The sequence below is a fragment of the Choloepus didactylus genome, chromosome 13 (assembly GCF_015220235.1).
Source record: "Choloepus didactylus isolate mChoDid1 chromosome 13, mChoDid1.pri, whole genome shotgun sequence".
Taxonomy (NCBI): Eukaryota; Metazoa; Chordata; class Mammalia; order Pilosa; family Megalonychidae; genus Choloepus; species Choloepus didactylus.
Window position 1 is genome coordinate 79,644,829 of NC_051319.1, and position 27,212 is coordinate 79,672,040.

At 35.8% G+C, this 27,212-nt stretch overlaps 1 protein-coding gene across 4 annotated transcripts in view; it reads left to right on the forward strand.

The window, feature by feature from the left end:
• Positions 1 to 27,008, forward strand: part of SMAD5 (SMAD family member 5) — a 170,024-nt gene extending 143,016 nt beyond the window's left edge. For all 4 annotated transcript variants that reach the window (XM_037801091.1, XM_037801089.1, XM_037801090.1 and 1 more), the window contains 3 exons: positions 16,332 to 16,553; positions 20,225 to 20,481; positions 21,961 to 27,008. In XM_037801091.1, coding sequence (XP_037657019.1) covers positions 16,332 to 16,553; positions 20,225 to 20,481; positions 21,961 to 22,104 — 623 coding nt within the window. In that variant the 3' untranslated portion in view covers positions 22,105 to 27,008. The remainder of the gene's footprint in view (positions 1 to 16,331; positions 16,554 to 20,224; positions 20,482 to 21,960) is intronic.
• The last annotated feature ends 204 nt before the right edge of the window (positions 27,009 to 27,212 follow it).

Consider the following 27,212-nt stretch of genomic DNA (forward strand, 5'->3'; position numbering starts at 1 on the left):
ACTTACAGTTACAGTTTTATTATGGTGAATAAAATGAAGCCAAAAGAAGAGACACATAATACAAGGTCTGGGAGGGTCCCACTCTAAGCTTTTGTGTCCTCTCCCCTTACCCTTCTGGCACACTGATATGTATTACCAATCAGGGAAGTACACCTTGAGCTTTGCTGTCTGGTGTTTTTACTGGGATTTCATTACATATGCAAGATTGACTGAATCAGTGCCCACTGGTTGAACTCAGTCACCAACATAACCCTGCTTCCTGGAACTAGGGCTAATATAAAAGTTTCAAAACCCCAACCCCCCTAATGACATGGTTGTGTTTTTTTCCCTCCTTCTTAATGTATGCGTTTAGAGCTATAAATTTCCCCCTCAGCACCACTTTTGCTGCATCCTGTAGGTTTTGGTATGTTGTATTCTTGTTTTCATTTGTTTCTAGATATTTAGCAATTTCTCTTGCAATTTCTTCTTTTGCTCACTGATTGTTTAGGAGTGTGTTGTTTAACCTCCACGTATTTGCACACGTTCTGGTTCTTTGATGGTTATTGACTTCAAGTTGCATTCCATTATGTTCAGAGAATGTGCTTTGAATAATATCATTCTTTTAAAATTTATTGAGACTTGTTTTATGCCTCAGCTTATGATCTATCATGGAGAATGTTCCATGAGTGCTAGAGAAGACTGTACATCCTGGTAATTCGGGATATAACACTCTATATATGCCTGTTAAGTCTAATTCATTTATCACATTGTTTAGGTTCTCAATTTCCTTATTGGTCCTCTTTATGATTGTTCTGTCTATAGAAGAGAGTGGTGTATTGAAATCTCCCACTATTGTAGAAATGTCTATTGCTTCCTTCAGTTTTGCCAATTTTGTCTCATGTACTTTGGTGCACCTTGATTGGATGCATAAACATTTATGATTCTTATTTCTTCGTGGTGAATTGTCACTTTTATTAATATATAGTGTCCTTCTTTGTCTCTTATGACATCTTTGCATTTAAAGTCTATTTTGTCTGATGTTAGTATTGATACCCCTACTTTCTTTTGGCTGTAGCTTGCATGGAATATTTTTTTTCATCCTTCACTTTCAATCTCTTCATGTTGCTGGGTCTCAGATCAGTCTCTTGTAAACAGCATATTGATGGTTCATACTTTTTAATCCATTCTGCCAATCTAATATCTTTTAATTGGGGAGTTTAATTCATTCACATTCAGTGTTATTACTGTGAAGGCAGTTCTTGAATCAACCTTCTTACCCTTTGGCTTTTATTTGTCAAATCTGCCCCCCCTCCTTTTTTCCCCCTTTGATTTTCCCTTACTAATACTCTTCATGTCTGTGCCCTTCTTCAGACCTCTTCCTCCTTTTTTTCTCAGCTGGTAGAACTCCCTTTAATATTTCTTGCAGAGCAGATCTCTTGTTAACAACTTCTCTCAGCATTTGTTTCTCTGTGAAAGTTTTAAACTCTCCCTCAATTTTGAAGGAGAGCTTTGCTGGATAAAGAATTCTTCGCTGGCAATTTTTCTCTTTCAGAAAACTGAATATGTCCTACTGCTGTCTTCTTGCCTCCTTGGTGTCTGTTGAGTATTCAGTACTTACTCTTATGTGATTTCTCTTGTATGTGGTGAATCATTATTCTCTTGCCACCTTCAGGAATTTCTCCTTTTCTTCAGCATTTGACAGTCTGATTAGTATATGTCTTGGAGTGGGTTTATTTGGATTTATTCTGTTTTGAGTTTGTTGGGCATCTTTGATTTGCATATTTGTGTTGTTTAGAAGGGTTGGGAAGTTTCCCCCAACTATGTCTTCAAATACTCTTCCTAGTCCTTAAGTCTTCTTTTCACCTTCTGGGACACCAGTGATTCTTATATTTTGCACTTCAGGTTGTCCATCATTTCCCTGAGATCCACTTCAAATTTCTCAGTTCTTTTCACCATTTGTTCTTTTATGCATTCACATTCAACTGCCTTGTCCTCTAGTCCACTTATTCTTTTTTCTGCCTCTTCAAATCTGCTGTTGTGTGTCTTTAGTATATTTTTAATTTAATTAACAGTATTTTTTATTTCCATAAGATATATTAGTTTTTAATTTACTCTTTCACATTCTTTTTTATACTCTTCTAGAGTCTTCTTGATATCCTTTATGTTCTTAGCCAACTTATTTTGTTGTTTTGGAGATTTGTGTGTACTTTTTTGATTAATTGCTCCAAGTTCTGTGTCTCCTCTGACTTTTTAATTTGGTCCTTTGTGTTATCCATATCTTCTTTTTCCATCATGTGCTTCATGATTTTCTGCTGTTGGCCTCATGGCATTCGCTTATTTTTAAAAGGTTTGTTGGGATATGCGGGAGTATTTGATTATTTATAATTCAGCAGAGCTACAGCTTGAGGGAGTGCACTTTCTGTGTCCTATAAGCAGATGGCATTCTTGAACCACCTCTTACTCTCAGGCCAACTCTCCTCCAACTTCACCTGTGCACTAGGTAGGGTTTAACCTGGATGGAAATCCAAACAGGTCACAGTTCTCCATGTGTATTTGGGACTGCCAGCCCTGTGGGAGGGGAGTGGGCCCTGTGAAGTTTGGCAGGGTGTCTGCTCCAGGGCACAGTGGTCCTGGTAGTTCCTGGGGCTGTGGAGCTGCACATCCCACCCTCCAGCTCAAATGCACCACAGTCCCTGTCCGCCATGTGCCCATGAGTCTTTGGGGTTGGGGAGGGGTTACTGGCACTTCTGTGTGGTGCCCTTGCCTCTCAGCTGTGCTCACTGCCAGTTTCCATGGAGGAAGAGTGAATGCAGTCACCACAAATCCTCCGAAACCCAAGTTCCCTCATGGGAGCTCTCGGCTGCAGGGCTGTGAAGGTTTATCTCTACACCAACTGCTGAGATGGATGCATGGGGCATAGAAAGCCGCTCCCTTATATGCTGTCGGCCAGCTCCAGCTACCAGTCCCTGGCACGGTAGCTCTTGGCTGCGGGGCCGTGAAGGGTTATCTCCCCAGCCAACTGCTGAGAAGGGTGCATGGAGTGTGGAAAGCTGCTCCCTCCTGCACTCATCAGCTGGCTCCATCTGTCCGTCTCCAGTGGTGGTCTAGACTGAACACACTCACCTCATCCTTTGAAACGCATTCTCTCTGCCTCTCCAGCTAAGTCCCCACTGTGTGGTATAGAAGTCTTTGGCTGGCTTGTATATTCATGAGTGATATTGGTCTAGGTTTTCTTGTGTTTCTTGTGTTGTCTTTGTTTGGCATTAGTATCAGAATGTAATGTCCTGCTGGAATGATTTGAGAAGCGTCCATCCTTTTATTTTTGGAAGAGTTTGAAGTATTGATATTATTTCTTCTTTAATATTTGAATAGAATTCACCAGCAAAAGGATCAGGGTTTGGACTTTATTGTGTGGGAAGATTTTTAATTACTGATTTAGTTTCTTCACTTGTTATAGTTCTATTCAGATTTTCTGTTTTCTTGAGTAATTTTTGGTAATTTATGTCCTGGGAGGTGTCCATTTCATCTGAACTGTCTAATTTGTTGGCATAACATTTTTCATAGTATTTTATAAATCCTTTTGATTTTTGTAGGGTTGGTAGTGAAGTCTTCATTTCTGGTTTCCATAATTTGTGTCTTGTTTCTGTTTTTCTTGGTTGGTTTATCTCAAAGTTTGTCAATTTTGTTAATCAGTTTGGTTAAGTAGATTTTTCTCTATTGACCTTTTTCTCATTTCCCTTTCACTGATTTCCTCTCTAATCTCTGTTATTTCCTTTATTCTGCTTGCTTTGGGTTTAGCTTGCCTTTTTTTTTTTTAAATAGTTTCTTAAGATGAAATCTTAGGCTATTGATTTGAAATGTTTCTCTTATTTTTAACATAGGTGTTTAAAACTATTAATTTCCCTAAAAGCACACCTTTAATTGCATCTCATAATTTTTTAAAATGCAATTTTATTGAGATATATTCACATAACATACAGTCCTTCAAAGTATACAGTCAGTTGTTCACAGTTGTGCATTGATCACCACGATCAGTCTTTGAACATTTTCATTATTCCAAAAAATAAAATAAAAATTAGAATAAGAAAGAACATTCCATTCCACTCGTCCCCCCATTGTTCATTTACTTTTTTTACACTCATTCATTGTTTTCAACTTTATCAAAAAATTAATAAAGCAAACAATAAAAAAAATTTCAAACAAAACCAAAACAAAGAAATAAGGAAAAAACAAATAACCTAAAATAACTACATTGTTTCCAAAATGTTTCTACCCTACTCCAAGAAAATAAACAAACTATAACCCAACAAAGGAATAAGAAAAACAAATAACCTAAAATAACTAGATTTCTGCAAATTTGTTCCTAACATACCCCCCAGAAATTAACAAACCATAGTCATTCCTGAGTATTCCCAGAACATTAAGTTTACCCTCCATAACTTTTCTGTTCTTATTAGATTATCATTTTCCCTTCACTATTTGCTCTCTATCACCAGGTTCCCTACATTCTACAATATAAACCCATTTATTTTACATTTTTCAGAGTGTTCACATTAGCAGCAACATAAAATATTTCGCTTTTTGTGCCTGGCTTATTTCGCTCAGCATTATGTCTTCAAGGTTCATCCACGTTGTCATGTTTCATGACATCATTCCTTCTTACTGCCACATAGTATTCCATCATGTGTATATACCACATTTTGTGTATCCACTCATCTGTTGAAGGACATTTGGGTTGTTTCCATCTCTTGGCAATTGTGAATAATGCTGCTATGAACATTGGAGTGCAGGTATGTGTTCGTGTCACTGCTTGCAGATCATCCGGGTGTATACCGAGAAGTGCAATTGCTGGATCGAAGGGTAACTCTGTATCTAGTTCTCTAATGAACCGCCAGACTATCTTCCAGAGTGGCTGTACCATTATACAGTCCCACCAACAATGAATAAGAGTTCTAATTTCTACACATCCTCTCCAGCATTTGTGGATTCCTGTTTGTTTAATGGCAGCCAGTCTAATTGGTATGAGATGATACCTCATTGTGGTCTTAATTTGCATCTCCCTAATAGCTAGTGAAGCTGAACATTTTTTTCATGTGTTTTTTGGCCATTTGTATTTCCTCTTCAGAGAACTGTCTTTTCATATCTTTTGCTCATTTTATAATTGTGCTGTCTGCACTATTGTTGTTGAGTTGTAGGATTTCTTTATATATGCAAGATATCAGTATTTTGTCAGATACATGGTTTCCAAATGTTTTTTCCCGTTGATTTGGCTGCCTCTGCACCTTTTTGCAAATTGCTTTGAGGTACAGAAGCTTTTAAGTTTGAGGAGTTCCCATTTATCTGTTTTTTCTTTTGTTGCTTGTGCTTTGGGTTTAAGGTCTAGGAATTGACCTCCTGATACAAGGTCTTGAAGATGTTTTCCTACATTATCTTATAGGAGTTTTATGGTACTGTGTCTTATATTGAGGTCTTTATTCCATTTTGAGTTAATTTTTGTGTAGGGTGTGAGATAGGGGTCCTCTTTCATTCTTTTGGATTTGGGTATCCAGCTCTGCCAGCCCCATTTGTTGAATAGACTGTTATGTCCAAGTTCATTGGTTTTGGGGGCCTTATCAAAGATCAGTCGACCATAGATCTGGGGGTCTATCTCCAAATCTCAATTCAATTCCATTGATCAACATGTCTATCCTTGTGCTAGTACCATGCTGTTTTGACTTCCGTGGCTTTATGGTAAGCTTCAAAGTTAGTGAGTGTAAGCCCTCCTGCTTTGTTTTTCTTTTTAGAATGTTTTTAGCAATTTGAGGCATCTTCCCCTTCCAAATAAATTTGATAACTCAGTTTTCCAAGTCTGCAAAGTAGGCTGCTGGAATTTTAATAGGAATTGCATTGAATCTGTAGATGAGTTTGGGTAGAATTGACATCTTAATGGCATTTAGCCTTCCTATCCATGAACAAGGGTAGTTTTCCATCTTTTTAGGTCCCCTTCTACTTCTTTTAGTAAAGTGGTGTAGTTTCTATATATAGGTCTTTTACATCCTTGGTTAAGTTTATTCCTACTTGATTTTTTTAGTTGCTATTGAAAATGGTATCTTTTTCTTGAGTGTCTCTTCAGTTTGTTCATTTCTAGCATATAGAAACATTACTGACTTACGTGCATTAATCTCGTATCCCGCTGCTTTGCTCAATTTGTTTATTAGCGCAAGTAGCTTTGTCATCGCTTTCTCAGGGTTTTCCAGATGTAAGGTCATATCATCTGCAAATAATGACAGTTTTACTTCTTCCTTTCCAATTTCAATGCCTTTTATTTCTTTGTCTTGCCGGATTGCTCTGGCTAGCACTTCTAGTACAATGTTGAATAACAGTGGTAACAGTGGGCATCCTTGTCTCGTTCCTGATTGTAGTGGGAAGGCGTTCAGTCTCTGTCCATTGAGTACTATGTTGGCTGTGGGTTTTTCATATATGCCCTTTATCATATTGAGGAAGTTTCCCTCAATTCCTACCTTTTGAACTGTTTTTATCAAAAAAGGATGCTGGATTTTGTCAGATGCTTTTTCTGCATCTATTGAGATGATCATTTGACTTTTCCCTTTTGACTTGTTAAATGTGTTGTATTACACTGATTTTCGTATTTTGAATCATCGTATGCCTGGAATGAGCCCCACTTGTCATGGTGTATGATTTTCTTAATGTGTCTTTGGATTCGATTTGCAAGTATTTTGTTGAGAATTTTTGTATCTATATTCATGAGGGGGATTGGCTGTAGTTTTCCTTTATTGTAGCATCTTTACCTGGTTTTGGTATTATGATGTTAGCTTCATAAAACGAGTTAGGTAGTGTTCTGTTTTCTTCAACGTTTTGAAAGAGTTTAAGTAAGATTGGTATCAGTTTATTTTGGAAAGTTTGGTAGAATTCCCCTGTGAAGCCATCTGGCCCTGGGTATTTATTGGTGGGAAGCTTTTTGATGACAGATTGGATCTCTTTGCTTGTGGTTGGTTGGTTGAGATCTTCTGTTTCTTCTCTGATCAGTCTAGGTTGTTCATGTGTTTCCAGGGAATTGTCATTTCCTCTACATTATCTAGTTTGTTGGCATACAGTTGTTCATAGTATCCTCTTACAATGTTTTTCATTTCTTCAGGATCTGCAGTAATGTTGCCTCTCTTATTATTTTCTTTATTTGGGTCTTCTCTCTTTTTGATTTTGTCAGTCTAGCTAAGGGCTTGTCAATCTTGTTGATCTCAAAGAACCAACTTTTGGTGTTATTTATTCTATTGCTTTTTTGTTCTCTATGTCATTTATTTCTGCTTTAATCCTTGTTATTTCTTTTTTCTGCTTGGTTTAGGATTCGTTTGCTGTTCATTTTCTAGCTTCTTCAGTTGTTCCATTAGTTCTTTGGTTTTAGCTCTTTCTTCCTTTGTAATGTATGCATTTAGAGCTATAAATTTCCCCCTCAATACTGGCTTTGTTGCATCCCATAAGTTTTGATATGTTGTGTTCTCATTTTCATTTGTCTCTATATCTTTAGCAATTTCTCTTGCTATTTCTTCTTTAACCCACTGATTGTTTAGGAGTGTGTTGTTTAACCTCCAAATATTTGTGATTTTTCTAAGTCTCTGATGGTTGTTGACTTCTAATTGTATTCCATTATGAACAGAGAATGTGCTTTGAATAATTTCAGTCTTTCTAAATTTATTAAGGCTTGTTTTATGGCCCAGCATATGATCTATTCCGTGAGCACTAGAGAAGAATGTGTATCCTGGTGAATTTGGGATGTAATGTTCTATATATGTCTGTTAATTCAAATTCATTTATCAGATTGTTTAGGTTTTCGGTTTCCTTAATTGGTCCTCTGTCTAGTTTATCTATCTATAGGAGAAAGTGATGTATGGAAGTCTCCCACAGTTATTGTGGAAACATCTATTGCTTCTTTAGTTTTGCCAATGTTTGTCTCATGTATTTTGGGGTGCCTTTATTGGGTGCATTTATGATTGTTATTTCTTCTTGTTGAATTGTCCCTTTTATTAATATATAGTGACCTTCTTTGTCTCTTATGTCATCCTTGCATTTAAAGTCTGTTTTATCTGAAATTAATATTGCTACTTCTGCTCTCTTTTGGTTGTAACTTGTATGGAATATTTTTTCCCATCCTTTAACTTTCAGTTTCTTTGTGTCCCTGTGTCTAAGATGAGTCTCTTGTAAGCGACATATTGCTGGTTCATATTATTTAATCCATTCTGCCAATCTATATTTTTTAATTGGGGATTTTAGTCCATTCACATTCAATGTTTTTATTGTGATGGCATTTCTTTAATCAGCCATCCTGTTCTTTGGTTTTTGTTTGTCAGATATGTTTTTTCCCTCCTCTATTTCCTTTAACGTACTCTTGCTAAATCTCTTTAGCTCTGAACCCTTCTCCATACCTCTCTCTTCTTTCTTTGTTTCTCTTCTTGTAGGCCTCCCTTTAGTATCTCAAATAGGGCAGGTCTCTTATTGGCAAATTCTTTCAGGGTTTGTTTGTCTGTTAAGATTTTAAGCTCTTCCTCGAATTTGAATGAGAGCTTTGCTGGATAAAGAATTCTTGGTTGGCAATTTTTCTCTTTCAGAATTTTAAATATGTCATATCACTGACTTCTCGCCTCCATGGTGGCTGCTGAGTAGTCACTGCTTAGTCTTATGTTGTTTCCCTTGTATGTGGTGAATTGCTTCTCTCTTGCTGCTCTCAGAACCTGCTCCTTCTCTTCAGCATTTGACAGTCTGTTCAGTATATGTCTTGGAATGGGTTTATTTGGATTTATTCTGTTTGGAGTTCGTTGGGCGTCTGTGATTTACCTATTTGTGTTGCTTAGAAGGGTTGGGAAGTTTTCCCCAACAATTTTTTTGAATGCTCTTCCTAGACCTTTACCCTTCTTTTCTCTGGAACACCAGTCATTGTTATATTTGTGTGCTTTATGTTATCCATCATATCCCTGAGATCCATTTCGAGCTTTTCAATTTTTTTCTCCATTTTTTCTTTTGTACTTTCACTTCCATTCTGCACTCGTCCATTTCGCTTATTCTTTCCTCAGCTTTCTCTAATCTAGTACTGTGTGTATCCAGAATCTTAAATTTTATCAGCAGTTTCTTTTATTTCCATAAGCTCGTCTATTTTTTTATTTACTCTTGCAAATTCATCTTTATGCTCTTCTAGGGTCTTCTTCCTTTCCTTTATATCCTGTGCCATGATGTTGTTGTTTGTTCTTCTTTGATTAATTGCTCAAAGTACTGTGTCTCCTCTGATATTTTGATTTGGGTGTTTGGGTTTGGGTTATCCATACCTTCTGGTTTCTTCATTTGCTTTAAAAATTTCCTGTTGTTTTTGGCCTCTTGGCATTTGCTTATCTTGATAGGGTTCTTTTAGGATATGCAGGCTTATTTGAACAATTATCTCTAATTTGTTAGAGCTATAGCTTGGTGTGGAGTGCACTGTCCCTGACTTGCCAGCAGATGGCTCCCCTGAGCCACCAATTACCCTTAAGCCAGTTCTCCCAAACTTTGTCTGTGCGGCGAATGGGGGGTCCGAATCTTGTGCGCATCCAGTGTACCAAATTTTCATGTGTAGTTGGTGCAGCCAGCCCTGAATTTGGGGGCTGTGCCCTGTGCAGTTAGGGAGGGAAGGTGGCTTTAAGACTCAAATGTCCAGCTGTTCCTGGAGTCTTAAAGCTGTTGCATGAGTCCAGCCATTCGGCTCAGACTCTCCACAGTCCCTCTCTGCTGCGGGCCCACAAGTCCATGGGATTGGTGTAGGCCCCTTGGGACTTCTGTGCGGGACCCTGCCTCCAAGCTGTGCCCTCTGTGGGCCTCCATGGAGGGAAGACTATGCAACATCAAAGCGAGCACAATCCTGTAGGGAAGCTTTTGGCCGTGGCTCCGCTCAGGGGTGTTTCCAGCCCGCTGAGAAGGTGGCTGTACGGGGCATGGTAATTTCCCACTTCCACAGATCTCCTCCTTCCTAGCTCCCAGGACAGTTAGCTGCGGGTGTGCAAAAGGCTGTCATCCATGCCAAATACTGAGGCGTGTGCCCGGGGCGTGGAAGGCACTTCCCACCGCGTTCTACTGCACAGCTCTCGCTGCCAGATCCGCAGCTGCTTTTGGGGTTTTTAAACTAATCCGTCTCCAAACGCCAACCCCAGTTTCCTCCCCACTGTGGCGCGGTTGCTGTTTCCCCAGCAGCTTCACTCACTCGTTTCTGAACACAGACTCTCAGTTTCACCAAATGTACAGTCCCTCTGGATTTAATGGACCTTTTCCAGCCGATACAACACGGAACGGGTATTCTGGAGCACTTTCTGTCTTTCATCTAATGTTTTTCATGGAGAAGTATTTTGCTCCATCTCTCCTAATCTGCCACCTTGGATCCTCTCCGCATCCCATAAATTTTGATATGTTTTGTTTCATTTTTATTCAGTTCAAAGTAGTTTTAAATTTTTCTTGTGATTTCCTCTTTGATAACCCTTGGGTTATTTAGTGGCATGTTGGTCAATTTCCAAATATTTTGGAATTTTCCAAATTTATTTTTCTTATTGATTTTCTAATTTAATTCCATTGGGGTCAGTGAACATCCTCTGTGTATTTTCATTTCTTTTAAATTTATTGAGACTTGTTTTATGGCAAATTTTTTATAGCCTGTGTATTAAGAATGGTTTTTACATTAGTAAAATGTTGTTAGAAAAAAGAATAATAAGCAATGGAGATTGTGTGTATCCTGCAAAACCTAAAATATTTGCATTTCTAGGATAAATCCTACTTGGGCTTGATATAAAATTGTTTTTTTATGTTACTAGATTTGGTTGGCAGAAAAAGTTTGCCAGCCCCTGGCATACCATGTGATCTATCCTAGGAAGTTTTCATGTGCACTTGAAACGATTAGTCTGTTGTTGCTGAGTGGAGTGTTCTATAGCTTTCAGATCAAGTTGGTTGATAGTGTTCAAATCTTTATCTTTGCTGATTTTCTTTTTAATTGCTTGATCAATTATTGAGAACAGGGTATTCAAGTTCCCAATTGTAATTTCATAGTTTAATTCTCCTTTTAATGCTGTCAGTTTTTGCTTCATATATTTTGGGGTTCTTTTGTTATGTGTGTATATGTTTATAATTGTTATGTCTTTCTAGTGAGTTGACCCTTTAATCACTATGAAAAATATTCCTCTTTTTCTCTAGTAATATTTCTTGTCTTACAGTCCATTTTGCATGAGTTAGAATAGCCATTGTAGCTCTCTTATGGTGGTGGTTTACATGGTATGTCTTTTTCCATCCTTTTTCTTTCAACCTATTTGTGTCTCAATCTAAAGTGTGTATATATTTTTTTAATCCAGTTTGACAAGACCACTGTATTTGGAACCTTTTACTCTTTTGTCACTTAAATTTAGAAGACGAGAAGTACTGCCATTTTTAAATTTTGTAAAAAATGTCTTTTTTGTGTGTTTTGTGTGCTTTTGGTGATTATATCAAATGACTGTGTGCCACGTTATGTTTTCTTTACCCAGGAGCTCCACGTTCCTACGAACAGTTACATTTCAGGCCACTTAATAGATTTGTTAATATTTGAACGTCTTCACCATTTCAAGACCTAGAATTTACCTAGGAATGTTGTCATGCTACTTGCCCTGTAATTCATAGTATCTGTGTTCATTTAGAATGAAATGTTTCAGAATATGAATTTCTGGATTTGAATTCCTGTGTCTTTACTTATTTGCTTTGTGACTTAGAGTAGCTTTTTAACTCTCTAAGCTGCAGTTTCCCTATTTGTAAAATACGGATGGTGGAAAGCATCAGGTTGTAGCCAATAAATAATAAGTATTTTATCCTGTTTTTAAAAGTATGAACCTCTTGTTCTGCTTGTCATTTTTTTCTCCTGATTCCCCAGAGATCAGAGGATGCAGTTTAATTGTTGTATGTTAGATTTCCCTTGAGGTGTAATTTGTTTTGGCCAAATGACCAAGCTCCTTTAGAAGAACTTGGCACTCAGATATTCTCACCCTCCTAGATAAATGTTTTCGCACTGAAGTTTTTTCTCATTGAAGTCAGAAGATTGTTCTTTTAGACAGAGAGGTGATCAAAAGAAAATCAAAGTTAAACTACAGTAACTTCAATCACCTGTTAATATGTCCTATAACTTCCTGATGCTCCTTTGTATTTATGTTTGGTTATGGGGCCCTCCTTGTTCCATTTTTTATATAAACTTCTTTAAAACCTGAGCTCTTAGGACATCTTTCTATGGGTCCACATTGACTTATTTTCCTCTGTTCCTTATCTGAATTCTAGGCAGTTGAATGATCAGAATTGAGTTTTTAAAGTTAACCTACTCTTTTGGGTATATACCTATAAGTAGAACTGTTGAGGTCTCGAGGATTGAATCATGTCCCCCACAGACAACATGTTCAGGTCCAAAATTCTGGTCCTGTACATGTGAACTCATTTGTAATTTGTACCTTCGAAGATGTTATTAGTTAAGGTGTACCCAAACTGAATGAGGGTAGGCCTTAATCCAATTCCTTATAAGCAAAGGAAATTGGACAGCAAAGGAGAAGCAATGGGGAGCAGCGAGAAGCTGAAATAAAACAAACCTGAAAGAGAAAGGAAAAGGGGTTGCTGCATGCATTGCCATATAATTGAAAAGCCAAGGACCTCCAGAGACTGGCAGCCAACCAGAAGATACTATCCCCAGGAGGAAACAAGTATTCTAGTCTCTGAAACTGAGCCAATAAATTCCAGATGTTAAGCAAACCCATTGCATGGTATTTGTTTAAGCAGCTGGGAAACTAAGCACCTGACCATACGGTAATTCTGTACTTAATGTTCTGAGGAACTTCCAAGCTGTTCTCCACAGCAGATACATCATTTTATATTCCCATCAAGAATGAATAAGTGTTTCTAGTCTCTGCATTCTTTCCCACGCTTGTTATTTTATTCATTCATTCATTCATTTAGTAGTAGCCATTCCAGTGTGTATGAAATGGTATCTCATTGTGGTTTTAATTTGCATTTCCCTAATAGCTAGTGAAGTTGAGCATCTTTTCATATGTTTTTGAGCTGTTTATATTTCCTGTTCAGGAAAGTGTGTGTCCATGTCTTTTACCCATTTTTTGATTGGGTTGTTTGTCTTTTTGTTGTTGAATTGTATAATTTCTTAATATATTCTGGATATTAAGCCCTTAACCAGATATGTGGTTTCCAAATATTTGCTCCCATTCAGTAGATTGTCTTTATACTTTCATGATAAATACCTTTGATGTGTGAAAATTTTTAATTCTGGTGAAGTCCCTTTTTTTTTTTTTTTTTTTTTTTCCCTCTTGTTGCTTGTGCTTTTGGTGTAAAGTCCAAGAAACCATGGCCTAACACAAAATCCTGAAAGTGTTTCCCTATATTTTCTTCTAGGAGTTTTCTTCTAGGATTTTTTTATAACCCATTTTGTGTTATATTTTGTATTTGGTATGAGGTAGTAGTTTACCTGCATTCTTTTGCATATGGATAGTCAGTTTTCCCAGCACCATTTTTGTAAGAGACTATTCTTGTCCCATTAAATGGGCTTGATGTCTTTGTCAAAAATCATTGGGCCATAGATAAGAGGGTTTATTTCAGAACTGTTAATTCAATTCCGTTGAAGTATATGTCTGGCCTTGTGCCAGTACCATGCTGTTTTGAGTACTGTAGCTTTGTAATAAAGTTGTTGTTTTATTTTTTTTCAATGCAATTTTATTGAGATATTCACGTAACATACAGTCCTTCAGAGTGTTCAATCAGTTCTTCGTAGTTGTGCATTGATCACCACAATCGGTCTTTGATGTAATAAAGTTTTAAAATCTGGAAGTGAGAGTCCTCCAACTTCATTCATTCTTCTTTTTCAAGGTTATTTTGGCTATTCAGGTCCCTTACCCTTCCATATAAATTTGATGATTGGCTTTTCCGTTTCTGCAAAGAAGGCTTTTGAAGTTTTAGGTTGGGATTATGTTGAATTTGTAAATTGCTGTGGGTAGAATTGACAACAATGTTTAGTCTTTCAATCCATAAACAAGGGATATCTTTCCATTTATTTAGGTCTTCTTTAATTTATTTCAGCAATATTTTGTGGCTTTCCATGTTTAAGTCCTTTACATCCATGGTTAAATTTATTCGTAGATATTTGATTCTTTTAGTTGCTATTGTAAATAGAATATTTGTCTTGATTTCCTTTTCAGGTTGTTCATTACTAGTGTATGGAAACTACTGATTTTTGTGTGTTGATCTTGTATACTGCTTCTTTGCTAAGTTCATTTATTAGCTCTAGTTGTTTTTGTGTGGAGTTTTCAGGATTTTCTTCTTATAAAATCATGTCATCTGCAAATAGGGAAGGTTTTACTTCTTCCTTTCCAATTTGGATGCCTTGTATTTCTTTTTCTTATCTAATTTCTCTGGCTAGAACTTCAGTACAATGTTAAATAAAACTAGTGATAGTAGGAATCCTTGTCTTGTTCCTGATCTAAGAGGGAAGCTTCAGTCTTTTACCATTGAGTTTGATGTTAGCTATGGATATTTCATATATGACCTTTACATTGAAGAAGTTTCCTTTTATTCCTAGTTTTCTGTGTGTTTTTATCAAGAAGAGGTACTGGATTTTGTCAAATAGCTTTTCTGTGTCAATTGAGATGATGATGTGTTTCTCGCCACCGCCCCCCTTTCATTCTATTAACTTGGTGTTTACATTGATTTTCTTATGTTGAACTAGCCTTGCATACCTGGGATAAATCCTGCTTGTTCATGGTGTATGACTCTTTTAATGTGCTGTTGGATTTGGTTCCTAGTATTTTCTTGAGGATTTTTGCATCTGTATTCCTACAGGATATTGGTTTGTAATTGTCTTTTCTTGTGGTTTCATTATCTGGCTTTGGTATTGGGATGATGCTTCCCAAAATAATTGAAAGAAGGGGCTCAAAATATATGCACACCGATGTTCATGGTGGCATTATTCACAGTTGCCAAAAGATGGAAGCCACCTAAGTGTCCATCAACCGATGAATGGATAAACAAAATATGAAATATATATATAATGGAATATTAATTAGCTATAAAAAGGAGTGAAGTTCTGATACATGTAACAACATGGATGAACCTTGTAGACAATCATGTTGAGTGAAACAAACCAGACACAAAAGGACAAATACTATATGGTTTTACTGATATGAAATAATTAGTATATGCAAATTCATAGGATCAGAAACTAGAATGCAGGTAACCAGGGACCAGAGAAGGGGCAGGGAATGGAGAGTTAATGCTTAATTGGTACAGAGTTTCTGTTTGGGGTGATGGCAAAGTTTTGATAATGGATGGTGGTGATGGTAGCACAACATTGTGAATTAATTTAACACCGCTGAAGTGTATGTTTGAAAGTGGTTAAAATGGGAAATTTTGGTTTATATATGTTACCAGAATAAAAATTTTTAAAAGCCATAGGACTGTACAACACAGCTAATCCTAATATAGATTATGGAACATAGGTAATAGTATAATTATAATAATGCTGTTTCATCAATTGTAACAAAAGTAACTCAGAGTATTACTAACAGAGAAAACTGTGAGGGACTGTATATGGCAACTGTACTTCCTGCACGATTTTTCTGTAAACATACAACTTCTCAATTAAAAAAGTTAACCTCTCTACATAGACAATGTGACTACTGCTAAGTTTTCTCTGACATTTTTGATCCCTGTCTTTCTTGAAAGAAATTGTGGGTCTGTGCCTTTTCTACCTGATTGCTGCTCTGGGAAAGGCACCTTCACTAGCACTAGGTAAAAAGCCTCTATATTCCCCTCTGACTTACTGTGTCCATTATGAATTATTGAGTTTTACACCAACAGTATGTTTGACCAGTATTTTTTTAAGTTTAAACCTGTTCCATAGATAGTTATGGCACTTAACATTTAAATGTATACCACCTTTTACCCAAAGATAGTGTTTATTTAGTTTTTTAGTTTATTTTTTTTAGAACAGTTTTATAGATATTGATGTAGTTAAAGTTTTCAGATTGCTCAAACAGCAGTTTGCCATCTCAAATTTAAATGGGTTAGATTTTGCTGGAAAAACAATTTAAAATGTAATGTTGCCTATCTTTGTGTTTCTAGAATTTTTTTAAATTGTCATATTCAAGGCTGTTTCTGGTGTTTGTTTTTGGATACAGACTCAAAGCCAGGAACGACTGTAAGACTTAAGTGAAATATTAAATAAAATATTTGAAAAGTTTCTTTTTTATGTGGTGATTGAGTTAGGTTGAAGATAAACATTAAAAGAATCTGGGTTGTCTGATAATCAATCATTAAACTTTTTCTGTCTGGTTTGTTCACAGATGTTCAGCCTGTTGCCTATGAAGAGCCCAAACATTGGTGTTCGATTGTCTACTATGAATTAAACAATCGTGTTGGTGAAGCTTTTCATGCGTCTTCTACTAGTGTATTAGTAGATGGATTCACAGATCCTTCAAATAACAAAAGTAGATTCTGCTTGGGATTATTGTCAAATGTTAATCGTAATTCGACAATTGAAAATACTAGGCGGCATATTGGAAAAGGTAATATTGTCATTTCCTGACACTGTGTTGAATTCTGTTTATTATGCTTGCACTATGTAACATGCCTTGTGTAAGGTGCTAGATGCTTCCAGGGAAGCTGAAGGCATGGTCCCTGCCCTCAGGATGCAGAAGTTAAAGGAATATAGAAATCAAGTAAAGAGATAGTCACCCCTCTTTAGTGTTTTTTTTTTTTTTTTTTTTTTTTTGTCCTCATAATAGTTAGGTTCTGAAATCACATTACTTCTTTGTTTGGTTTTGAAGTGTCTTCCTGACTGGAATATAAATTTTTGTAAGAATGGGAATTTGCCTCATCACAATAATATCCTCAGCAGCTAGAAAAATATCTGGCTTATAGCAAATATACAACATATATTTGTGGAATGAATGAATGCTGGTGAAGGATTAGAATTGCCTAATTATGGTATTTGTGGAGTATTTTGGGTTAGGATGACTTCTAAGAATTTCCATATGTTGAAGGAGCAGAGCTGCAGCTAGGAAATGCAGTTTGACATAGTCTCCAATGGCTTCACCACCACCCCTCCCCCCTTTTAAATTCAGGTAACAAGGTTTTATTTTTTATTCATCCTTCGAGATAATTGGCATAATAAATAAGGAACTTTTCACACAGCAATGAAATGTCAAAGTCTCGTTCATAGAGTGGTAAGGAAGGAAACTGATCCAGGTAGAGTGTATTACTTATCTCTTAAGAAGTTTTGCTTTTAGCACTTTCTGCTTTTTTCTTCTTTGTCTTGAGTCTTAGTCCAAATTAGGAGGAACAAAGGGTAAATAGCTGTAGTTGTGACAGAATTTCTTATAGAAGAGATACAAAAAAACACTATGGCCAAAAATAAGTTAAAAACAAAGGTTCTCTTCTCTTTTTACTTAACTGCCAACTTAGTATGGTGTTTTAGGTGGAAAGTCTCAGTCCTGTGCATTGATTTTCTCCACCACAATAGAGCAAGGGACATCTATCTGTTGGGTGAATTCTGGAGTTTTAAAATCAATTTTCCTTTTTTTCCTAGTATCTAGTCATTGGACCCTTTCCTCTATAGGTAATTTGTATTTGCTTAGCAACAAAGCACATTTTTTAATATCGCAGCCTAAGTCTGTAATACACATGTGTACAGTGGTATATATGTACATGGATGTTCTTTGTAGCACTGTTTACCGTAGTGGAAAGTAGGGAACAATATAATGTGCTTTGGTAGAAACTTGAATGTATTATGTTATATTCATTCTAGAACTATATACAGCATTTAGAATATTTACCTATACAGTGGTAGAATGCTATTTTAGGACATTGTAAAATCTCCAAGATATGTTGTTAAGTTAAAAGAGCTAGTTTCTGATTAATAGAGTATGATACCATCTATCTTAAAAAACAAAACAGACACCCCCAACAACATACAAAACCATACAGAAATATCGTGTGGGAACATATATATGTAACTAAATATATATTAAAAGTTTTGAAAGGATGCACACCAAACTGAGGTATAGCTTCCTTTTTCAAAAGGGTTTTGAGTGGGTGAGGTGGGTATGTTGGGAAAATTGTAGGTGATTCAGTATTAGCTATATAATTTGAATTTTTAATATTTTGAGATTGTGTTCACATATTATTTATTTATTATTATTTTTTTTTTATTAAATTCAGTTTTACTGAAATACATTCACACACCATACAATCATCCATGGTAAACAATCCACTGTCCACAGTATGATAACATAGTTATGCGTTCATTACCACAATCTATCTCTGAACATTTTCCTTACATCAGAAAGAACCAGAACAAGAATAAAAAATAAAAGTGAAAAAAGAACACCCAAATCATTCCCCCATCCCACCCCATTTGTCCTTTAGTTTTTATCTCCATTTTTCTACTCATCCATACACTAGATAAAGGGGGTATGATCCACAAGGTCTTCACAATCACACTGTCACCCCTTGTAATCTACATTATTATATAATTGTCTTCAGGAGTCCAGACTGCTGGGTTGGAGTTTGGTAGTTTCAGGTATTTACTTCTAGCTATTCCAATACATTAAAACCTAAGAGGTGTTATCTATATAGTGCATAAGAATGTCCACCAGAGTGACCTCTCAACTCCATTTGAAATCTCTCAGCCACTGAAACTATTTTGTTTCATTTTGCATCCCCCTTTTGGTCAAGAAGATACTCTCAGTCCCACGATGCCGGGTCCACATTCATCCCCGGGAGTCAAATTCTGCATTGCCAGGGAGATTTACACCCCTGGGAGTCGGGTCCCACGTAGAGGGGAGGGCAGCGAGTTCACCTGTCGAGATGGCTCAGTTAGAGAGAGAGAGGGCCACATCTGAGCAACAAAGAGGTACTCAGGGGGAAACTCTTAGGCACCATTACATACAAATTTAGACTCTCCTTTGCGGTAATGAACTTCATAAGGGCAAGTCCCATGCTCGAGGGCTCAGCACATCAAACCGCCAGTCCCAATGTTTGTGACAACATCAACACCAGTCCAGGTGAGGATTATTTATTATTTTTTAATCAAAAAAAAAAAAAAAGCAAAAAAAGCCTAATACTTAGGGTTTTTCTTTTTTTTTTAATGCTATTTACTGTCCTCTCCATTAGCAGAAAGAGAATCTAAAACTTTTTACCAAACAACTATTTATGAGAGTTGATGGCACCAAGCATTCCTTTGAAAGGACTTATCTTTTTTTTTAATAATTCAATTTTATTGAGATATATTCACATACCATACAGTCATACAAAGTGTACAATCAGTTGTTCACCATACCACCATATAGTTGTGCATCCATCACCAAAATTAATTTTTGAACATTTTCATTACCACACACACAAAAGTAATAAGAATAAAAATTAAAGTGAAAAAGAACAATTAAAGTAAAAAGGATCACTGGGTGCTTTTTTTTTTTTTTTTTTTTGCCCATTTTTCTACTCATCCATTTATACACTGGACAAAGGGGAGTGTGATCCACATGGCTTTCCCAATCACATTGTCACCCCTCATAAGCTACATTTTTATACAGTTGTCTTCAAGATTCATGGGTTCTGGGTTGTAGTTTGATAGTTTCAGGTATTTACTGCTAGCTATTCCAATTCATTAGAACCTGAAAAGGGTTGCCTATATTGTGCATAAGAGTGCCCACCAGAGTGACCTCTTGGCTCCTTTTGGAATCTCTCAGGCACTGAAACTTATTTCATTTCGTTTCACATCCTCCTTTTGGTCACGAAGATGTTCTCCATCCCACAATGCCATGTCCAGCTTCCTCCCCGGGAGTTGTATTCCACATTGCCAGGGGTATTTACACCCCTGGGTGTGAAAGGACCTATCTTAAAGCACTTTGTGTGTGTGTGTGTGTGGTTTTTTTTTAATCACTTTCTCTCATAGAGAATATAAATGATTATTGCAAAACGAAAATCCGAAGAATAGATAACCTAATTTGCCAGTTTGAGGCATCTCTTTGTTATTTGAGAATAATTTTAGATTTTAGGCAGACATTAACTTCTTGTTATAGTTGACTGCAGAAGGCCATCTAGTGGTAGCTTCTGTCTAAACAATGTTTGGCGTTTGCTATGGATTAGTGGATATTCTTGGTTGTACCTCCTGCACGTGTTTGGTTTCCTTAAAGTGCTTTGTTAAGCTGACTCTCATAATGCCTGTTTTTTTAAGGTGTCCATCTGTACTATGTTGGTGGGGAGGTGTATGCGGAGTGCCTCAGTGACAGCAGCATATTTGTACAGAGTAGGAACTGCAACTTTCATCATGGCTTTCATCCCACTACCGTATGTAAGATTCCCAGCAGCTGCAGCCTCAAAATTTTTAACAATCAGGAGTTTGCTCAGCTTCTGGCTCAGTCTGTCAACCATGGGTTTGAGGCTGTATATGAGCTCACCAAAATGTGTACCATTAGAATGAGTTTTGTCAAGGTGAGTGGGTTGTTACCTGTTACTTAATTTCAATCATTGTAAATATGTATATCGTATTTCTGCAGGTTATAATTTTTAAAAAATTCTTTGTTAAATAAAAGGTGATACTTACTTTTGGCCTACTTTAATAGGTTTTTAAGTGAAATTCTTGAATTTTATAACTTTAACCACATAATAGTTCCAAGATTTCATCGTATAATCCAGACATTATGAAGTGTGTGATATTGATTTTGTTATTGAGTAGGGGCTAAGTTGAAAAAGAATTTTGATTAAAGACTAAATTCCTGGAAAGCATTTAACATTAAAATTGCTTTTTGAGTTCTTTGCCTCAACAGTTTCAATTATTACTATATCACATTAGAGTGATTTGCAGAATTTTTTTGAGTACTAAAATTATTTGTATCTAAGCTGTGTTGTTCTTAAGGATTTGCAAAGTTCAAAGAAATTTTCAGATTAATCATTTGCTCTCTTAGCCTGATTTTATTAGCATTCTAAAAGTGATGGTTCATAAGCAAGATTGGGAAAGAATTTTAGTGATATATTAAAGCGACCTGTACTGTATCAACACGGGGCTTAAGGATTTAACCAAAGAAGAGAAACTGTACAATGCTGTGGTTTATTTCTTTTTTGCATTCAGTCCTACAGTCCAATGTTTTCTTGTTCCTTTGAAGGCAGTCTCTTGTATGTATCAGTATATCAGTAGTCTTGAAGCAGCATCCCCTGAATTCTATAGAAATATGACTTTTGCATATTTATTTTAATCTTCAGTCCCCCCATACCCTCCCCCTGCCCTGCCCATATTTCCTGGGCCAGGACTACCATAAACAATAAAGCAGAGATCCAGACAAATAAAAGTGAAAAAAAATTCTTTTTTTAATATTTGTCTGGATTTTTAGGCTAGGTTGTTTCTCAACTCAATTCATCCCAGTAATTAACCATCTTAAAAGACAATTGATATGTAATTGCCACATTAAATTACATGTGCATGCACTGATCATGTCTACAATGCCTTATCTCCTATTCCAAAACAAAAAAACAACCCTGCAAACCAAAAACATTCTTGGTGACCAAATCTGATCTGAACTTACATGGGGCTATTTATGGTTTTATTTTATCCTATTAAGTGAGAATATAGCTCACTGCAGAAATATTAATGTTTAATTATGGGATATTACACTGTATTACCTTTCTAAAATCTAAAAAAAAATTGAATTCTGAAACATATCTGGCTCCAAGGATTTCTATTAAAGGAATTGTATGTTATTAAAAAAATTATATAACTTTCAATAATGCAGCTGTCGTGTTACTTTTAATTCCATGGTGAATGATAAGATTGATTTTGTGGTAGTTATTTTCTTTAAGTACATTCTGTATCCCTCTACTGTTAAGCTATCTTTCTGTTATTGTTATGCTGAAATTGATTTAGACTGGTTGACAGTTTGAAGAGATATTTGCTATGATGTCTATTCATTTTCATAGGGCTGGGGAGCAGAATATCACCGACAGGATGTTACCAGCACCCCATGTTGGATTGAGATTCATCTTCATGGGCCTCTTCAGTGGCTGGATAAAGTCCTCACTCAGATGGGCTCACCATTGAACCCCATATCTTCTGTTTCATAGTGCAGAAGTATTCTTTACATTTATAATATTAGTGGACTTGTTTTAATTTTAGAGAAACTTTCAGTACAGATACTGTGAGCTTACATGGAAAACTGATATTACAGCTTTTTTTCTACATAATTATGACCAATATGTTTGTATTTTGTGATGAATCCACATTTGCTTTTGTTCATGTTCATGCTCAAAAGTGTCATGAAAAAAAAAGTGTCATGAAAGATGGCAGAGTTAAGTATTATGAGTATACCCCAGTTCAGAAATTTGGCATTTGATCTTAAATTAGAATATGTTTTTGTCTTATTGTCCCAATACTTTTTTTATTTGTTAATTCTTTTTGAAAAAGTATTGCATCACATGATAAAATTTTTAAATAATTGTAAGAGGGTATACAGTAAAAAGTAAGTCTTCCCTCTTACTCTTGATCCTCCAAACACTATATACTTGTATCAGTTTCTTTATCCCACCAACTTTAAAAAATATCATTCATTGTTTTACAAAAGCATATGATAGGGGCTTAAAGAAACTACAAAAAATATTTTATTTGAAGGAACACTATGCCCTGCCCTAACAAGTAGTGTTCAGTAAAAGAAAAGTGATCCTTTTCTAGATGACATCGTAAAATTTACATTTAATACAGCTAAATGTTTGTCAATGTAATGTAACTTCATTCAGTATATCTTTTGTAAAACATTTCCTTTTTTTAAAAAAAAAGTATCGCAAACATCTGATCTCCATTATATGTCATTTACTCAAATTCTGTCATAAATGCTACTTCATAGCTAGTGATAGTGCATGTGTGGCCTTGTTCAGCTGTATTTGCTGCTTTTGGTCAGTGTCGCAAGAACTCTTAATTTTGACATGCATTAGTCTTTTATTTTGCACTTTTGTGGGTGACAGTTTTTAGCGTAACCTTTGGTGAAACACACTCAAGTGACTTGGATTTAGATGCTTGTCCTTATTTCCTCAGTACCCCTTTTGTATTAACAAACACTGCAGTTTAGAGATTACAGTTGTAGGAAGTTATGCTTTTTCTACCTTTTGTTTTCTTTTCAGCCTAGATTATAGGATATTATTCTATAGCTCCAACATTTTAATTCCCCGCAATTTTATGGATGTTGTTAATGTTGAGAAACATGTACTTAACCTATTGCTTTTACTTGCATCCATCTCCCCATGCAAGGACCTGTGCACTGTAGCCATAGGAGGCTCTTCAGTCGGGCTCCAAGGTTGAGACTACTGGTCTGATACTTAAATGAATCAGCAGTGGATGTTGTTGTTTTTAAAATATTCACGTATCACAGAATGCAGTTTATCCCAATTACCATGCACACTCTGACGTTTTCCATTTTTTAGTACCTGCATTGATGCTTGTCTCCCAGAACACAATTCTGAGACAGGAAAGACATGAAAACACTAAAATGTTGATTTGATCAATCATGCTTAAAGGTTAAAGGACTTAAAAAGTAAAGGACTCTTAACTACCTTTTTTAGGGCGTAGTCAGATGGACACTTAATTATGGCATGAAAACCAAGAATTATTTTGAACAAATGATCTGATTTATCAGAAGAAGCTTTATTTTCTGGTGCCTTTTGAAAGTATATGGACACATCCTTCTTCTATTTAAAATGTTAGTTTGGTTTGACTTTATATTTTGTCCTTTCTGCCTTTATGAGAAAAGAATTGCATCTTTTGAGGAAAGGAGAATAAGATTCCTTTTGTTTTCTATGACATTATTTATTGCTTTTACAAAGTGTAGCCAGTAGATGGTTTAGTTCTTTCAGATGAAATGCCTTTTTTGTTCCAGCTTACAATTCTTTGTTGGGTAAAGGGAATACTTTCTGACAGTCACCTGAGACTTAAACGTAAGTGTAACCTGGCATGCATTTCTCAGTCTTCCAGACTTGTGTTTGCCGTATGGAAAGTGGATTATTTTCTTAGCAATAGAACATAGCTGTTTTCATCATTCTTTTTATCTAATAGCCTCATAGCAAAATATTCGGGACAAGTTGGTAGAAAAAGTTGAATGACAGAAACATGTAATCAACCTCAGTGAACTCATACGGGTAGAAACTATTGTTTTTACCGATGTTTTCAATTGGGTTAATTAAAACTTGTCTTTATTTGGGGATCAATATTCATGTCATAGCCTTTAGAATTAGCAGGATTTTATGTGGTTAGCCTCTTCTTTGTTTTCTTTAAGGAGTTGTGTCTCATGAATGATAGTCCTGAAACTGTTAACCCTTAAGTGCTTCATGAAGAAGTATAAGTTGTATTTCGTAAAAGTTGTCAATTCCACGCCCATGGATTTTAAATGAAAGCTTTGTTCGTTTTGGCTGTTCATTTAATCCAATCCCTGAAGATGCCCATATACCCATGGATGGGAAATAAAAATTTCCAGTAGGATAAAAAACTAAGTAACATGCTGGCCAACCAAAGGAAAGCACCTCTGAAACTATTTCAGAAAATTAAAGTGTTTTTTTTTTATCTCCAGAATGATTTACAATCAAATTTAGGAAAATATCGACATCAATAGAATAATCACACTGTATAGAATATACTCCATATGCCAGCAAGACAAGAGTCTGGGGATAGTAAAATTGCAACCAGTTTGGTAAATGCAAATAAAGGAAAGGGATCGAAGTGAATTTCGTTAATAAATTTAAGCAACAAAAAGATATTGATTGGAAAAAGCAGGATTTGAGAGGTAGATTTGACTAAAATCTGTATGATAAAAGTATTATGGTATGGTTGGTATTGCCTGGCTAAAGTTCTGGAATGTAAAATAGTAGGCTTGTTATTGATCTACTGAAACTAAGAACACGCTTTCTTTAGAGAAAATTTAAGATAAAGACATCAATCAGAAATGCCAAATATATGCGTCAGAGTGTAAATCATTTTTCACATTTCATTGTTGCTGTATAAGAAAACTGGTAATACAGTTGGCTGGGTTTCTGAGGTGAAATCCAGAGTCAGAGTAATAGATAGTTGGTTCTACAAGCCACACTAATTGGTATAGACAGAGCTTTTAGCTATTTTACATTTTTGTAACATTTGAGAGTGGCATCCTTTTAGGCTATAAAATGATAAATATGAATTCAGATCTGAAATCTATTGTCAGGGTAAGAATTGTAGCTCACATAAAACTTATGTGTTACATGAGGGTACCTCTGGAGAAAATTTACATAAAAAATGAAATCCTACCAATAGAGAAACTATAAAGTTTGATAGTATGTATTAAAGTGTTATACTTCTATTACAGAGAGCATCTAATATACCAGTTTACAGACATTTCTTTATGCTTACTTCTTGTACTTTGAATCATCATTACCTTTTCCACTTAAAATATTTAAATATCTTTTGTACTTCCTGAGGAAGGAAGAATCTTTTAATAATTATTATATTCATCCTCCAGTGATGACTTACATTTTTGATCTGTTAACTTTTACAAGGGTCTAGATCCTTCTTTGTCTTATTTGTTAAATTCTCACTTAATCTCTTGGATAAAAATGTAAATGTCTGTCTTCATTATACCCATCAGCTAAACAAGCAAGGATCTGTTAAGGTAGTAGATAGCCTGGTGGTTTTGGAAGTGTTTAGTGATTTTTATGGGAGGGAGTTGTCCTATGTGGTGGTTTATAGATGGTGGCCTCAGATATTACCTGGGGCAGCGTCTTTGGGAGTAATCTCAGGTTTGATGCCTGTTTCCCCCAAAGCAGCAGCATTTTCCTTACTGACACAGGTGGGATTTTTGGAGTTTTTCTTCTCACAAAGGATGCATGTATGGAAATTTAGGATTCAAGGTATTTCTTCTGTATAAACAAAGAATCCTGTGTCTTGGAATGAAACTTTGGACAGTTCCTTGGAATTCACTGGATCGCAGTTGAGCATGTTCTAATTACAAGACATAACAGTATTTATCAAGCCTTTGACATATTGGATTGTTTATAATAGAGATTTGAGACTTAGCTTCTTTAAAATGTAGCTATTTTATAATTGAAGTAACACTGTAAAATTGGATGATGGTTTCCCAACACCAGTGAACGATTTTCACACATCATTTTTTTTTTTTAGTAAAAGCACATACTGTAATATTTGCTATAAGAATTGATGTAAAACAAGTGGTGAATTGTTTTGTTGAAGAGATCAGTCCTAGAGCAGAATTCTTCTGTCATTCATGTCATTCAGTCTTTAAAATTCTTAAGATCATCATAAACCATTATCTTTTAATGATTTATTTAAGATGCTATTTTAAAAAAAAGTTTGTGTTAGTAGCAGTCTGTAGCAACAGAATTTTGTGTACAGGAAGTTTTTCCCCCATTGACAGGTAGTGCCTTCTTAATAATAGCTGGTACTAGCTATGATGAAACTGGTGAGGCCAGAGAATCTTGAAGTTCATTGTAAAGGAAGAAATCTTTTAGGGTCAGATTTCCCCTTCTAATACCATTGGAGGTGATGTTGCTTTGATTTATTCATAAAGTCTCTGATTAAATGGCTTAATTTAATTAGGGACTGTTGAAGAAAATGGTTGGGCAAGTGATTTTCCTTTTAACTTGGTTGGTCATGGTTGCATTTCAGAATTCTCTTATTTTAAAATAAGGTAGAGTTACAATCATAAATACTGAATATTCGTATGTGCCTGCCCATGTTCTTTTGAAATGACATTTCATATGCAGATGATAAAGACCAAACCAATGGCTGCACTGTAGGTCTGCTTATTTGTACTTGTTCTGCCCATTTATGTTGTAGAAAATGAAATTTAGCAACATACTTCAATCCTGTTGTCTTTTTGATACTGATAAAAATATGTTAGCTTTTGCTATACTGTGCTTTTCAAAGCCTTAACTCTTAACTCTTTGTTTTTGCATATTGCTTGCTAATACTTTATTTCAATAAACCTTGAAACCTTCATAATGTGTCTTTTTTCTTGGTTCACTCTTTTGACTTAACATGTTTCATTGAGTACAATTATATATGAGGGATTTGATTATCAGTTGCTGCAAACTGCTGTATTATCTGTATTTGTGCTTTGGTGATGGAAAATGGATATGCTGTGCCTTTTCATTCAGCATTAATTTTGCTCAGAATGATCAATTGATTTCCAATTCTGTTT